Source organism: Pelophylax lessonae (assembly GCF_965119305.1).
Source record: "Pelophylax lessonae genome assembly, chromosome: 11".
Classification (NCBI taxonomy): domain Eukaryota; kingdom Metazoa; phylum Chordata; class Amphibia; order Anura; family Ranidae; genus Pelophylax; species Pelophylax lessonae.
This window is the reverse complement of record NC_138778.1, coordinates 29,235,424-29,249,764: the sequence shown is the minus strand read 5'-3', so window position 1 is coordinate 29,249,764 and position 14,341 is coordinate 29,235,424. Positions and strand designations below refer to the sequence as shown.

Below are 14,341 nucleotides of genomic sequence, written 5' to 3'. Positions count from 1 at the left end.
AGCATGAAAATCACACAGGCTGCAGGTGCCCTGTCACAGTGTCATATGGATGCTGGGGATGCTGACTTTGTTATGCAGTAACACTCACTACAGCCATAGCTTAAAGTCAGCATCCCCAGCATTCATGTGACACTGTGACAGGGCACCTGTAGCCTGTGTGATTTTCATGCTGAGATCATAGGACACAGTGAGGTCTCTGTCCTCTGCTCTTCACTCACTGTGTCCAATCCAGCCACGCTGTCCTCCTGCTGTTCCCTGTCAGCTGCTGAGCAATCTGCCTCCGTACATGATCACACTCTGCACTTGAGTAAGGGGAGGCGGGGCTGAGCAGAGAATTATTGTATCCCTCCGCCAGGCAAGGCAGTGGACAGCAGCAGCCAGGACTATATTGCAGCAAATCAAAATGGAACTAAATCCTATGTATACATGCGCCCCGAAAATGGAAAAAAAGTCCCGCCACTGCACTCACTTCCTGGGCCCTTCTGCTGTCATTATAGGGACCAGGAAAATGTAATTACACCCCCAAAAAATTACAAATTAGGAAAAGGTTTAGAAAAAACGATTTTTTTTGAACATGCAGAAATTTACTGTGATGCTGCCCGGGCCCCTTGTAGAGCTGATGGAGCCCGGGCCCGGTACAACAGGGCTGGTTGTACTGCCCTATCAGCGGCCCTGTGTATTTATATTGAGAATAGCACACAAATTAGGTGATTTCTGAAGGCAATTGGTTCCACTAGATTTTAGTTGGGGGAATCAGAGTAAAAGGGGGCTGAATGCAAATGCACACCACCCTTTGCTGATATTTGTAAAAAAACATCCTTTTCCTTTCACTTCACAATTATGTGCCACTTTGTGGTGGCCTATCACATAAAATACGTTTACTTTTGGGCTGTAGCATAACAAAATGTGAAAATTTTCAAGGGTAAAAAACATTTTTCAAGGCACTGTATACATTACATGTAGTAAACCTCAGTTAAAGTGTAAGGAAAGGTGAGCAGTCACTGTGCAGATATGAAACGAACACTCTTCAGCACTTGTGCTGTGTAAATGTACTATAAGCATACAGAAAATGTTTGAGTGAATGTTTGGGTTTAAAAGGGTAACTCCACTTTCATGAGAAATAAAAAAAAAAAAAATAATATATATATATATATATATATATATATATATATATATATATATATATATATATATATATATATATATATATATATATATATATATATATATATTATTAAAAAAGTTGGTTGGGTCTGTCACAACATTCAATTATAATATGACTTGTCTCAATTGTGTGCGAAAAAAATAAAAAAAATAAAATTTAAATAAATTAAAAAAAAAATATATATATATATATATATATATATATATATATATATATATATATATATATATATATATATATATATATATATATATATATATATATATATATATATATATATATATATATATATATATATATATATAATTTTTTTTAATTTATTTAAATTTTATTTTTTTTTATTTTTTTCGCACACAATTGAGACAAGTCATATTATAATTGAATGTTGTGACAGACCCAACCAACTTTTTTAATAATTTAAAAGGGCCACTTACCTGCAAGTTAACATTTTGTCCATCCACGGTGACAAATTTGTTCTGCACAGAAAACAGAGGTTATTCGGTTAAAGGCTTCATTCCTTTCACATGCAAGAGAGGGAGAATATACTAGGAGGTGGAAAGTCACTCTACAAGGATCAGTAAGGGTAAAAAAAATAAATAAAATAAATTAAGAAGGGGGAATAACTGAAGGGCTCTGTACAGCCAAAACTACTTGGTTTCGTTTTGGATAGAGTAGGGAAGGTTTAAAACTGGTCAGTATTTTATGTTTTCTCTGTTACATTGGGGAGATTTCCCTAGATTTTCTGTCCCTTTTAGAGGGAGGTTACCAGAATAGGTGTCCCCATTGGATGATTTACCCACCCCTTTTGTTCAGAAGACAACTAGATGGATTTCCCATCACTTTCTATTTCATCAACAATGGCCAACATGACAAAAATCGAGATGGTGAATCCAACCAGCAGGGAAACCGACCGCAATAAAAAACCTTAGAAATAACAGAGCGACAGACCAAAATGGACGAGTGTCTAAGACTTGTGTAGTCAGCTGAAGGAAAACTTCAAGCAAGATCAGTGGCTTTGGCAAGGCGGTTCCCCCACCGTAAGGCTTCCCTTGATGGCCACCCAAAAGAAGCGTAAACACCAAGAGAATGGTTACTAAAATAATGTAAAAACAGCCAACATGTTCCAGTGGCAAGATCACTCCCATTTTATCAGGGCTAAACACAGGACAAAACATAGGACTTTACAAACTTATATTAGAACCATCACTGAACTCTCCACATAGAGGAACAACGCGACACCAATTGCTGAGCAGCAATGGAGGCCTACAAGATCTGGTCTACTCAGAGTTCATCCAAATTTTACCCCTTTGTTGAGCCTTGATGAAAGGAGTGTTCTTGCCCCTGAAACGCGTAGGCTGTTTTTTTTATTTCTCATCGACAATTAAAATTACCTAGGACTTTAACCACGAGCTCTGGAAGATTTTACCCTCTACATTATCTGGGCATTTGTTGCCATTTAGCAAACCTACTTTTAACTGGCAATTGAACTGTCATGCAACACTGTACCCAAACAAAATAGATTTTTTGTTTTTAGCACAAATTGAGCTTTCTTTTGGTGGTGGTATATCACTAGTTTTTTTTTTTTTTTTATTATTATTTTTATTTTTTAAGATGGAAAAAAAGACCCAATCACTCACATTTCCTCATAAATTTCGGCCAAAATGTATTGTTTAAAAAAAAAAAAAAAAAAAATTTTTTTCTAACCACTTGCCGACTACGTGCTAGTACTACGTCGCTAGCCTGTAAGCGTTTTGGGAGCGAGCGCGCGCCGCCAGAGGCGCACTCTCGCTCCCGTGCGGTCACTAGCCCCCCCGCATGTGTGCCCGGCGGACCCGATGTCCGCCGGGCACTTGCAATCTTCCGTTACACCGGAAAAAAGGCAGGCGGCTAATGTAAACAAAGCAGCCTGTCATTCTCTCCTGTGTAAGAATGGAGATCACACGGTTCTACTATGTAGGACCGTTGATCTCTGTTCTTACACATGTAGCCACAGCCAATCACAGTTAGAAACACGCCCCTAGGGACACACTTAACCCCTCCCTCTCCAATAAAGTTAAGCCCTTCACTGCCAGTGTCATTTTTACAGTAACAGTGCATATGTATAGCACTGATTACTGTAGTAATATCACTGGTACCCCCAAAAGTGTAAAAAATGTCAGTCAAGGGTCCGATCTATCCGCCTCAATGTCGCAGTACCGCAAAATCGCAGATCGCCGCCATTACGCGTAAAAAAAAAAAAACATCAAAAATGACAAAAATCTTTCCCTGGTTAGTAAAACGCAATAACTTTTGCGCAAACCAATCAAAATACGCTTTTTGCGATTTTTTTTACCAAACATATGGTAAAAAAAAAAAAATTGGCCTAGAAATGTTAAAAAATTTAGATTTTTACATTTTTTTTGGGAATTTCATATAAAAAAAATGTGAAAAATATTGTTATTTTTGCAAAATTGTCGCTCGTTTTTTTGTTTATAGCGCAAAAAAAAAAAAAAAAAAAAAAAAAAAAAAAAAAAAAAAAAAAAAAAAAAAAAAAAAAATCGCACAGGTGATCAAATACCACCAAAAGAAAGCGCTGTTTGTGGGAAAAAAAGGACGTCAAATTCGTTTAGGTACAGCGTCGCACGATCGCGCAATTGTCCGTTAAAGTCACGCAGTGCCGAAGCGCAAAATACCCCCTGGTCAGGAAGGGGGTAAAATCTTCCGGGGCTTAAGTGGTTAAAAAATCCCAAGTGTATATTGATTGGTTTGCATGAAAGTTATAGCATCTACAAACCATGGTATCTATACTGAAATTTCTATTTATTTTTATACTAGTAATGGCAGTGATCAGCGACTCATATTGGGACTGCGATAGTGTTGTGGGCAATCTGACACGGACGCTGGGTGGGGAACTAATTGCCACAGACATTAATACAGTGTTCAGTGTTAATATGTACTGTCGCTGTACTGTACAATACTGTGTATTAGAGCCGCCTTGCCAGAGCCATTGATCTTGTTTGAGGTTTTCCTTGATCTGACTACCCCTGCAAGTCTATAAAGGTTCCTGGAACATCTAGGTAGGTTGTTCTGGAGCAATTCAAATCTGACGGGTTCTAATCCTTCCTTAGACTATCCAAAACAAAGATTGCTTTTTTGGTTATAAAATTTGAGTTTTCCTTTCGCTCTGCCCATAGTTTCACTCCATGACTCCATGCACATCCTGTAGACTCCTTGAATGACCTTCCTATGGATGTGAACACACTCCAATGCAGCCATTCTCAACCAGGGTTCTTCCTCCTATCTGATGATGTCTGCATAATTCCAGGGTCAATACCACTTGGCAGAGCCAGCTGCTTCCAAACCTGTCTGTAAGGGTGGCACTGTGAACACCAATGCAAGGAGGACTTCCTTCCCACTGGCCACCAAAATAGGGAGCATTTTTCCCCGCTGACTACCAGGGAATTGTTTTCAAGGATTCCTCAAGACCTGAAAAAGTTATGCTGTAGAGCAGAACCCTTGTCCTATATGTGGAAGCAGTGGTCTCTCTGCGCACTGATCATTTGAAAGCTCTGGCTCTGACTGCAGAGGAACCACTTCTTCCATACACAAAACAAGGGTCCTTTACTGCAGCATACTGGCAGGGTAGAGACTTTTACTCAGGCTGTGGCTGCTTTCTAAAAAAACAGAAAAAAAAAAAACCCCAACAAAATAAACTGGAGTGTACTTGGCGGATTTAGGTTCTGTTCATACTATTGTGACTGGACAAAGTCGCACGACGAAATGCAGTCTATTGAATTCAATGGCACCTGTTCCAATCTATGAAACTTAAAGGGTTCTGCACAACTTTATTATGAGTTGAGTGTCAGAGAGTGCACTCTAAAAAGTCACACTAGTGTGAACCGAGCCTAAGTCTGACAGTTCAGTTTTAATGTAAGCTAAACATGTAAAATATTGAAAAATTACATTCACAAGGTAAAGCTTATCAGAAATGTTAGGGGTTGGGTTTACATCTACTAATTAGAGAATTAGGCCAGAATATACAATATATCTGTTCGTTATAGAACAATGCAGTAGTGCTTATATTAAGAGGCAAAAAAATATATACAATTTTTTTTTTTTATTGCACAAAAAAAATTATTAATTAAAAAAAAAAAAAAACTGCACAAATCAAACTGGTCAAGACCAATCTAGGAGGTGCCTGATATGCCACAAATGCCATCAGCCAGCTGTGTTTTGCAGGATGATAGAGTTATATGGTCATCAGGTCATCATAACTATCCTTTGAGGGGCAATTCTAAGTTTTAGATACGCTGCTGAAAAAAATTAAAGGAAAAAAATTAAAAGAAAACTTTGAAAACACATCAGCTCTAAATGGAGAAAAATGTCATGCTGGATATCTATACTGATATGGACTGGCTGTAGATCTATACTGTTATGGACTGGGTAATGTTAGGAAGGAAAGGATGTCACATCGCTTAATGAAAATGAAAAATGATCACCCTACAGAGGGCTGAATTCAAAGACACCCTGAAAGTGAAAAAAAATGATGCAGCAAGTTAGTCCATTTTGCTGAAATTTTATTGCAGCAACTCAAAAATGGTACTCAGTAGTTTCTATGACTCCCATGTGCTTGTATGCATGCCTGACAACGTTGGGGCATGCTCTTAATGAGATGACGGATGGTGTCCTAGTGTATTTCCTCCCAGATCTGGACCAGGGCATCACTGAGCTCCTGAACAAACTAAGGTGCAACCTGGCGGTGTCAGATGGACCAAAACAATATCCCAGAGATGTTCTATTGGATTTAGGTCTGGCGAGCGTGGGGGCCATTCAATGGTATCAATTCCTTCATCCTCCAGGAACTGGCTGCATATTCTCGCCCCATGAGGAACTCAGGACCCACCGCACCAAGGGGGTCTGACAATGGGTCCAAGGATTTCATCCCAATACCTAATGGCAGTCAGGGTGCCATTGTCTAGCCTGTAGAGGTCTGTGTATACCTCAATGGATATGCTTCCCCAGACCATCCCTGACCCACAACCAAACCGGTTATGCTCAACAATGTTACAGGCAGTATAACATTTATGATGGCTTCTCCAGACCCTTTCATGTCTGTTACATGTGCTCAGGGTGAACATGCTCTCACCCTCAACCTGCAGGCCCCCAGGAAAGGAGCGTTACACACAGATTTCCACGCACTGAGGCCTCAGTGTGCTACACGGAACTTCTAGGTAGATCTTTGCATGTATGTTGTCATCGCTATCCATGTTGGAATAAAGAATTTTACTTGGAAGAAGCCTTTTCGTGTGCCGGGTTTATTCATATAACAGATCGTTGTATGGATCTAGTTAAAATAAGGAATATATGTGGATGGATCTGGTTAAAATAAGGAATATATGTGCCTAGGAGTGCATTTAAGGTATCTATGGATAATTGTAAAACATGGTTCAAGGGTTAGAGTAAGGTCTACAAGAGATGTCGAATTTCATATTCAGTGGGGGCATGCTTAATCTCTCATCCATTAACTTCATTTCGGAGAGTGCTGAAAATGGAATGGGTGCAACGAAGGCATATTCCCAAAACTGTGTCGCAATATCTGGCACACATGTGTGAATGCACATATGTCAGCTTCTGGGGGTAGGTCTTTAGACAGCAGGACATGCTACCTCAAAGGAATACCGGCATCTGGGCTGTAATGACAGATAGGAGCTGAAGATCCCGGGAGTCGCACATCAGAACAAAACCCGCTGTGTGTAGACAAGTGGAAGTCTCAGCCTGGACCCCCGCCAGGCCAGGCCCCTATCGCGTTTCACTCCGACCAGATCTGGGCTGTAATGTGAAAGACCACAGGATCAGCAGACTAGGTGAACCAATAGAGTAAAAGGAGGACACGCTTGAATACTGACAACTCACAGATGTAGGTGAATAAGCGCCTCGTAGCAACATGGACAAATTGGCCTCGCGCCAGTCCGTCAATCTCTACCCTGGAAACAGAAAGGCCAGGCTGGGTTCCACGGCAGCTAGCACCCTGTAAATGTTATGGCAAGCCTTGGAGAGCACAGAAAGATGGGAAGGCGGTGGAATGAATGTGGGTAGGGAAGGAAGTCATGTGCATGGGGGCACGGTTCTGCATTTCAAGGTGGGCCGTCTCTCAAACCAATGGCCGCGTCAAAAGTGCCCCAGTGGGTGGCTCGATTGGCTGTTTTCTGCCAAACATCACTCAAAATGAAAAGCTGAAGGAGCTGGGCAGAAATCTGGCATCTGAACAGCACCTGCATTCGAACAGATGCAGGCATGGTTTAGGTATTTAACATCTGGCAGTGCCAAATGACCACAACTACAGTAAGATTTGTGAACCTGTGTATCAGGAATTAAAAAAAAAATTCAAATCCTTGGTTTAGCATTTATTACACAGCTACAATGTCCCAGCTGGGACCAATATAACTATGTATATACCATACCTGTGGGATCTATATAGAGGATGGAAATTATTGTAGTAGACACCAGTACTCAAGGATTTCCACTAGCTTTAAGGACCCGAGCCAAGCAGCTGCTTTGCTGGAAACTGAACAAAGCGCAAAAAAAAAAAAAACATTCTGATTGGCCAAGGTGGATAGCAAGATATCAGGGCACCCACCCCTTCCACCTTTCCCTACCAAAGAATGCCTCTGATTAGCACCTATGCTGAGTGGCTGACCTCCTGCGTTTACAGTGCATAAAGGCAGCGCCTCATGTGACCCTAAAAGCTAGTGGAGATTACTTGAGTCACAGCGTTGTCTACAGCAATTTCCAGCTTTTAAAGAAGCTTTTATCAAACGAGGGTTCTGTGGAACCTAAGAGCTTCTTATAGGGTGGCTAATGGTTCCTTAAGTGGTGAACTCCCATTTGATGGTGCCTTGTATAGTTCCAGACCCAATGCCACCAAGCAGAGCCAGAGGCAAGACTGCAAGGTATCATTCTGGCCACCCCGTAAAGGAAGGCCCTTTTCCCCATTTACCAACACCTGAAGTACTACAAACTGAAGCCTTTTGGTCGCTTTTACCTTACCCTTGGGGCTCCGTTCCTCCCACCGGCACCAACGATGGGGCACCGTTCCTCCCACCGGCACCCAACGATGGGGCACCGTTCCTCCCACCGACACCCAACGATGGGGCACCGTTCCTCCCACCGGCACCCAACGATGGGGCACCGTTCCTCCCACCGGCACCCAACGATGGGGCACCGTTCCTCCCACCGGCACCCAACGATGGGGCACCGTTCCTCCCACCGGCACCCAACGATGGGGCACCGTTCCTCCCACCGGCACCCAACGATGGGGCACCGTTCCTCCCACCGGCACCCAACGATGGGGCACTGTTCCAACCACCGGCAGCAACGATGGGGCACCATTCCTCCAACCGACACCAACGATGGGGCACTATTCCTCCCACTGGCACCAACGATGGGGCACCATTCCTCCCCTAATACCAATGATGGGGCATGGTTTATCACCACTGATGTTAGGACATATTCTTCTCCACTGACCACAGTTCAGCCCACCCTAAAGTTTGAAGGACAGCAAACTGGCCCTTTGTTTACAAAGTTTGGGGACCCCTGCTCTTGGGTAAAAAGGTTGACAGACATTTCTAGAGGGTTCCCACGGGTATAATAAACACATAGTTACCAGTCCAGCTTGGACCAATATAACTATGTAAAAATGCCATACCTGTAATTCCTTTTTAACCTCTTCATTGTTCATCCAGCCCTAACACTAGCAAGGCTGCAGCCAAGTGCTTCATACTTTGGTTGCAGCCTTGCTAGTATTAACCGATATATGACCACCTTAAGACAGACAAGAGCATTGAAAGGCAGAACTTAAGTTTACATTTTAAAAAAAGCACAAAAGTAGAGAATCAAGAAGCATCAAGATAAAAAGGAGATGGACAGATAAGATGTAGTGGAGGCGTTCAGTGCACAGAGGTGAAAGCAGGAACTTCCCTCAAAGAGTGACAGCTGCAGTATTAAGAGAAGGTCACAGGACTGACGGAAGAGAGAAGTGCCCAGGGTTAGAGGAAAGAAAAGATCTCAAGATCTAAAATGATGCCAAAGGGCGAAAGAGCCGAGCGGGAACTCTCACCCGAAAATCGATGCCCACAGTGGCCAGGAAGGTGCCAGATAGAAATGCGCCATCTTTAAACTGGATGAGAAAACAGGTCTTGCCAACACCAGAATCTCCCAGCAGCATCACCTGTGAGACAAGCAGAAGTCACGTGGCATTAACATCATGCCACAGAAAGCGTAAAATCATTCCAAAATGCTTAATTAAACCAGGCTAATTTCGAACATTTCTCATATATGTAAAAATTTTCATTTTTTACTAGAAAATTACTAAAAACTCCCAAACATAATTTTTTTAAGCAGATGCCTCAGAAAATAAAATGGTGGGTGTTGCAATTTTTTACATCACTCGATATTTACCCAGTGGTTTTTCAAATGCAAATTGTTGGAAAACTTACACTTTTAATGAATTTTAGTGAACACAACACAATAGAATACCCATTTTTTTGGTAAAATATAAATAAGGTTAAGCTGAGTAAATAGATACCAAACACATTATGCTTTAAATTGGGTATGCCCGCGGAATGGAGACACACTATGGTACATTAACCACTTCCAATACAGGGCACTTTTACCCCCTTCCTGCCCAGGCCAATTTTTTGCTTTCAGCGCTGTCACACTTTGAATGACAATTGCGTGGTATCAAACACTGTACATATGACATTTTTATCATTTTGTTCACACAATTAGAGCTTTCTTTTGGTGGCATTTAGTGCCGGTTCACACTAATACGACTTGTCAGGCGACTTGGTCAGCCTGGCAAGTCGTGCACCGTCGCGGTCCATTGTGTAGTACAGGACCGGTTCTAATAGGAGCGACACAAGTCGCTCCGACTTAGAAAAAGGGTCCTGTACTACTTCGGGTCGACCTGGAGGCGACTTGCATAGACATTTTATGAAGTCCGTGCAAGTCGCACTGCACGCGACTTCACAGGTCGTCCCCTAAGTCGGAGCGACCTAGTGTGAACCGGCACTTAATCCCCACTGCATTTTTTTTTTGCTAAATAAAACAAGAAAAGACAAACAAATTTTGGGGAGAAAAAAAAAAAAAAAAAACACAAAAAAAAAACAAACAAACAAACAAACAAACCACCACACTTTTTCTTCATTCGTTATAAAATTTTGCAAATAAATTCAAAAATTTTGCTCAAAATGTATTCGGTTACATTTCTTTGGTAAAGATAACCCATGTCAATGTAAAATATGTCAATGATAAATATTTAATCTATAGGAAAGTTCTAGAGTCCACAAATTATGGTATACATCTGAAAATTGAGTAATCCTGATGTACTGACAGATCTAATTTCTTGAGGCCCTAAAATGCCAGGACAGTACAAATACACCCCAAATTACCCCTTTTTTGGATAGTAGACAGTCCAAGGTATTTAGGAAGAGGCAATGGTGGGTTTTTTTGAAGTTGTAATTTGTTATACTTTTTTGGAAATTAATAAAAAGTTTTACACAATTTTTTTTATTTTTTTTTTTAACATGCTGTCACCAGGGCAGTACAGCGTCATAACTGGTGTAACGTGATCAGGATTTATTATTTATTTATTTTTTTCACACATTAGGTTTGCTGAATATGTTGGGAGGACATAACCAGACTGCTTAGCTTTACCATGCTGAAGTGAAATGGTCCCACACTCTACCCCCCCAGATGAACAGTCTCTACCGCCAGGTCAACAGTCTCTACCGCCAGGTCAACAGTCTCTACCGCCAGGTCAACAGTCTCTACCGCCAGGTCAACAGTCTCTACCGCCAGGTCAACAGTCTCTACCGCCAGGTCAACAGTCTCTACCGCCAGGTCAACAGTCTCTACCGCCAGGTCAACAGTCTCTACCGCCAGGTCAACAGTCTCTACCGCCAGGTCAACAGTCTCTACCGCCAGGTCAACAGTCTCTACCGCCAGGTCAACAGTCTCTACCGCCAGGTCAACAGTCTCTACCGCCAGGTCAACAGTCTCTACCGCCAGGTCAACAGTCTCTACCGCCAGGTCAACAGTCTCTACCGCCAGGTCAACAGTCTCTACCGCCAGGTCAACAGTCTCTACCGCCAGGTCAACGGTCTCTACCGCCAGGTCAACGGTCTCTACCGCCAGGTCAACGGTCTCTACCGCCAGGTCAACGGTCTCTACCGCCAGGTCAACGGTCTCTACCGCCAGGTCAACGGTCTCTACCGCCAGGTCAACGGTCTCTACCGCCAGGTGGACGGTCTCCTACCCCCAGGTCAACGGTCTCCTACCCCCAGGTCAACGGTCTTTACCCCCAGGTCAACGGTCTTTACCCCCAGGTCAACGGTCTTTACCCCCAGGTCAACGGTCTTTACCCCCAGGTCAACGGTCTTTACCCCCAGGTCAACGGTCTTTACCCCCAGGTCAACGGTCTTTACCCCCAGGTCAACGGTCTTTACCCCCAGGTCAACGGTCTTTACCCCCAGGTCAACGGTCTTTACCCCCAGGTCAACGGTCTTTACCCCCAGGTCAACGGTCTTTACCCCCAGGTCAACGGTCTCTGTTTTTCCAAGTGTTTAAAAGTTGCTTCATTATAGTTTTTGATATGAAAGAATTTACTGCGCAGGTGACATGAACCACATAGCAAGAACATGAGAAGTGCAGATAACATTTGCCTTGGAGGCATCATATTTAGCAAGGAATTCAAAACAAGGAGTTCCCCGACTACTTTCTCCTGAAAAGTAAAAGGTGTGTCAGTCAGAAGCAACTTGTCCGTCTGCATACAGCACAAATATTGGCAGAAGTACTCGTATTTTTGTTTGAAGAACTGCATGGATGTTTTATAGAACAAGCTGGTTTCCATACACAATTTCTGTTACAATCGTATCTGCACGATAATAATAAAATGCACAATTTTATTGTACTGTTGTCAAGTGTCAAGGCAAGGGACAAGGCTGACCTTGAGGTATAGGAGGTTTAGGACACACCGGCAGAGGAATACAACCAAAGGAAGAGCAAGATGGAGTTTTCACTTTACCAAAATTTTCACATTTTGGAGTGCAGTCCATGAGGTCTAAATTTTTTTTTTTTTTTTAAATGAATGGTTAGCTTTACATGGCTGATTTTAAATATCCTAAACCTCGAGTCTAAAACCAGTCCCTCATTAGCAGAACATGTTGGATACAGGGGAACAACCATAACGTTTTATACATATTGACTAAAAATGGGTTAATACTTCTGAAAAATAAAAATAACCATGTTTTTAAAATCAGTCCTGTCTTCAGAGAAGTATGGGGTTAGCGAGAAAAAAATAATAATAATAATAATAATGCCACCTAGGTGGATGCTGCATCTGTCCCCCATTGCATCCAAGAACCTATTCACACTTGGGAGGAGAAAAAAAAAATAACTCTACAGAGATAGTTCAAATCTCCAGTCTCCACTCAGATGCCTGGTGACAAATGCCCGACGCTCAAAAAAAAAAAAAAAAAAAAAAAAAAGTTCTGGGCTTTTTTTGTAGCTTGAATCGTGCAGATTGATGTGTTTTTGAAGCGTTTCCCTTGCCATAGAAATGTATGTAAACGAGTTTTCGCGTTTTTCTGCTTAAATGCAATAAATAAATTAAAAAAATAAATAAATTTTGAAAATAAATCTGTAAAAACAAATAAAATCCCCCCAAAAAAGTAAAGAAATTAAATTAATGCGGATGAAAAAGCTAAAAACCATAGCAACAAATGATAAACAGATGAGATTTTCTCAATAATAATAATATTAATAATAATAATAATAATAATAAATAATAAAACTGCCAAAATGCTTTAACCACATCCCCCCGGCCATCATTTTGCCACTGTGCATATGAAGTCCTTCAGAAAAAGGCACGCAGCGATCGGTAGTGCAGTGTGACACTCTGACACAATGCATTTCTGATCACGGTAAAGAGCCTATGAGGTAGGCTCTTTACCATGTGATCAGCTGTGTCTAATCAGAAGCGCAACTTGGAAGTGCTGGTAACGGCATTCCTCTATTTATGCTGACAGCGCACGAGTAGGGGCGAGCCAATAAGCAGCTCGCCTGACAGGGGGGTCTGCATAGATAATTAGTGCAGTGACTATCAGTGCAGCCCCATCAGTGCCCACCACTGCTTTCTTTGTCAGGCCACCCATCAGCAGGGCCATCTTACCGAATGGGCAGGCTGGGCAGTTGCCCAGGGGCCCCACCCGCCCAGCGACCCAGCCAAGCATTAGTCCCGATTTCCATGTGCATCCCGCCACCGAAATTAGCAGGTGGCAAGTGCTTGTCAGCCCTGTGCTGCTGTCAGGCCACTTGGGTCGTAGAGGGGGAGCCCACAACTGCAGGAATGCCTGTCCGCCTCCATGGGAACAGGAAGACACAGGACAGTCGAGTCTGACTCCCATCCGTGTGTGTGTTCACCGGACCCAACCGCCGAACTTGGAAGCTGTCATTAGCCTGGCACTGCTGTACCAATAAATATCTCCTGATCGATAATTTGCATTTTTTTCTTGTGGGTGATTGTGTAGGCAGGGCCCCACTGCACTGCATTGCCCGGGGGCCCTTTAAATGATCTTAAGATGGCACTGCTCATCAGTGCCACCTATCAGTGCACATCAGTAAAGGAGAAAACTTATTTACAAAATTTTAGAACAAAAAAAAGTTATTTCAAAATTTTTGGTCTTTTTTTTCCCCCCATTTGCTTAGCAAAAAATAAAAACCTAGGGGTGATTAAATACCAACAGAAAGCTCGGTCTCCAAAAAAAAAAAAAAAAAAAAGTAAAAATTTTGCTTGGGTACAGCGTTGCATGACTGCGCAATTCTCATTCAAGTTGTGACAGTACTGAAAGCTGAAAATTGGCCTGGGCAGGAAGGGGGTGAAAGTGCCCGGTATTGAAATGGGAAAAAAAAAAAAAAAAGCTGTAATAATGCTCAAAAGCACAAATGTGTGCCAAAAACGCCTAAAAATAAATAAATAAATAAAAAATAAAAACGTTGACATTCCGATATGAATGCAGCCTAAGGCTACATTCACACATGAGCGTAGCGTTTTTTTGTTACCGCGATTTACAGGCGTTTTTTGTGCAGGCGTTTTTAGATTGAATAGAGACCAATGGAAAACGCCTGTAATCTGCCCAA

At 42.1% G+C, this 14,341-nt stretch overlaps 1 protein-coding gene across 3 annotated transcripts in view; it reads right to left on the bottom strand.

Moving 5' to 3' along the window:
* RAB37 (RAB37, member RAS oncogene family) overlaps positions 1 to 14,341 on the bottom strand; it is a 113,371-nt gene that overhangs the window by 31,000 nt on the left and 68,030 nt on the right. For 2 of the 3 annotated variants that reach the window (XM_082272368.1, XM_082272369.1), the window contains 2 exons: positions 9,261 to 9,371; positions 1,600 to 1,641 (listed from right to left, as the gene is read on the bottom strand). In XM_082272368.1, the coding sequence (XP_082128494.1) occupies positions 1,600 to 1,641; positions 9,261 to 9,371 (153 nt within the window). The remainder of the gene's footprint in view (positions 1 to 1,599; positions 1,642 to 9,260; positions 9,372 to 14,341) is intronic. The other variant, XM_082272370.1, reaches the window with a different exon arrangement.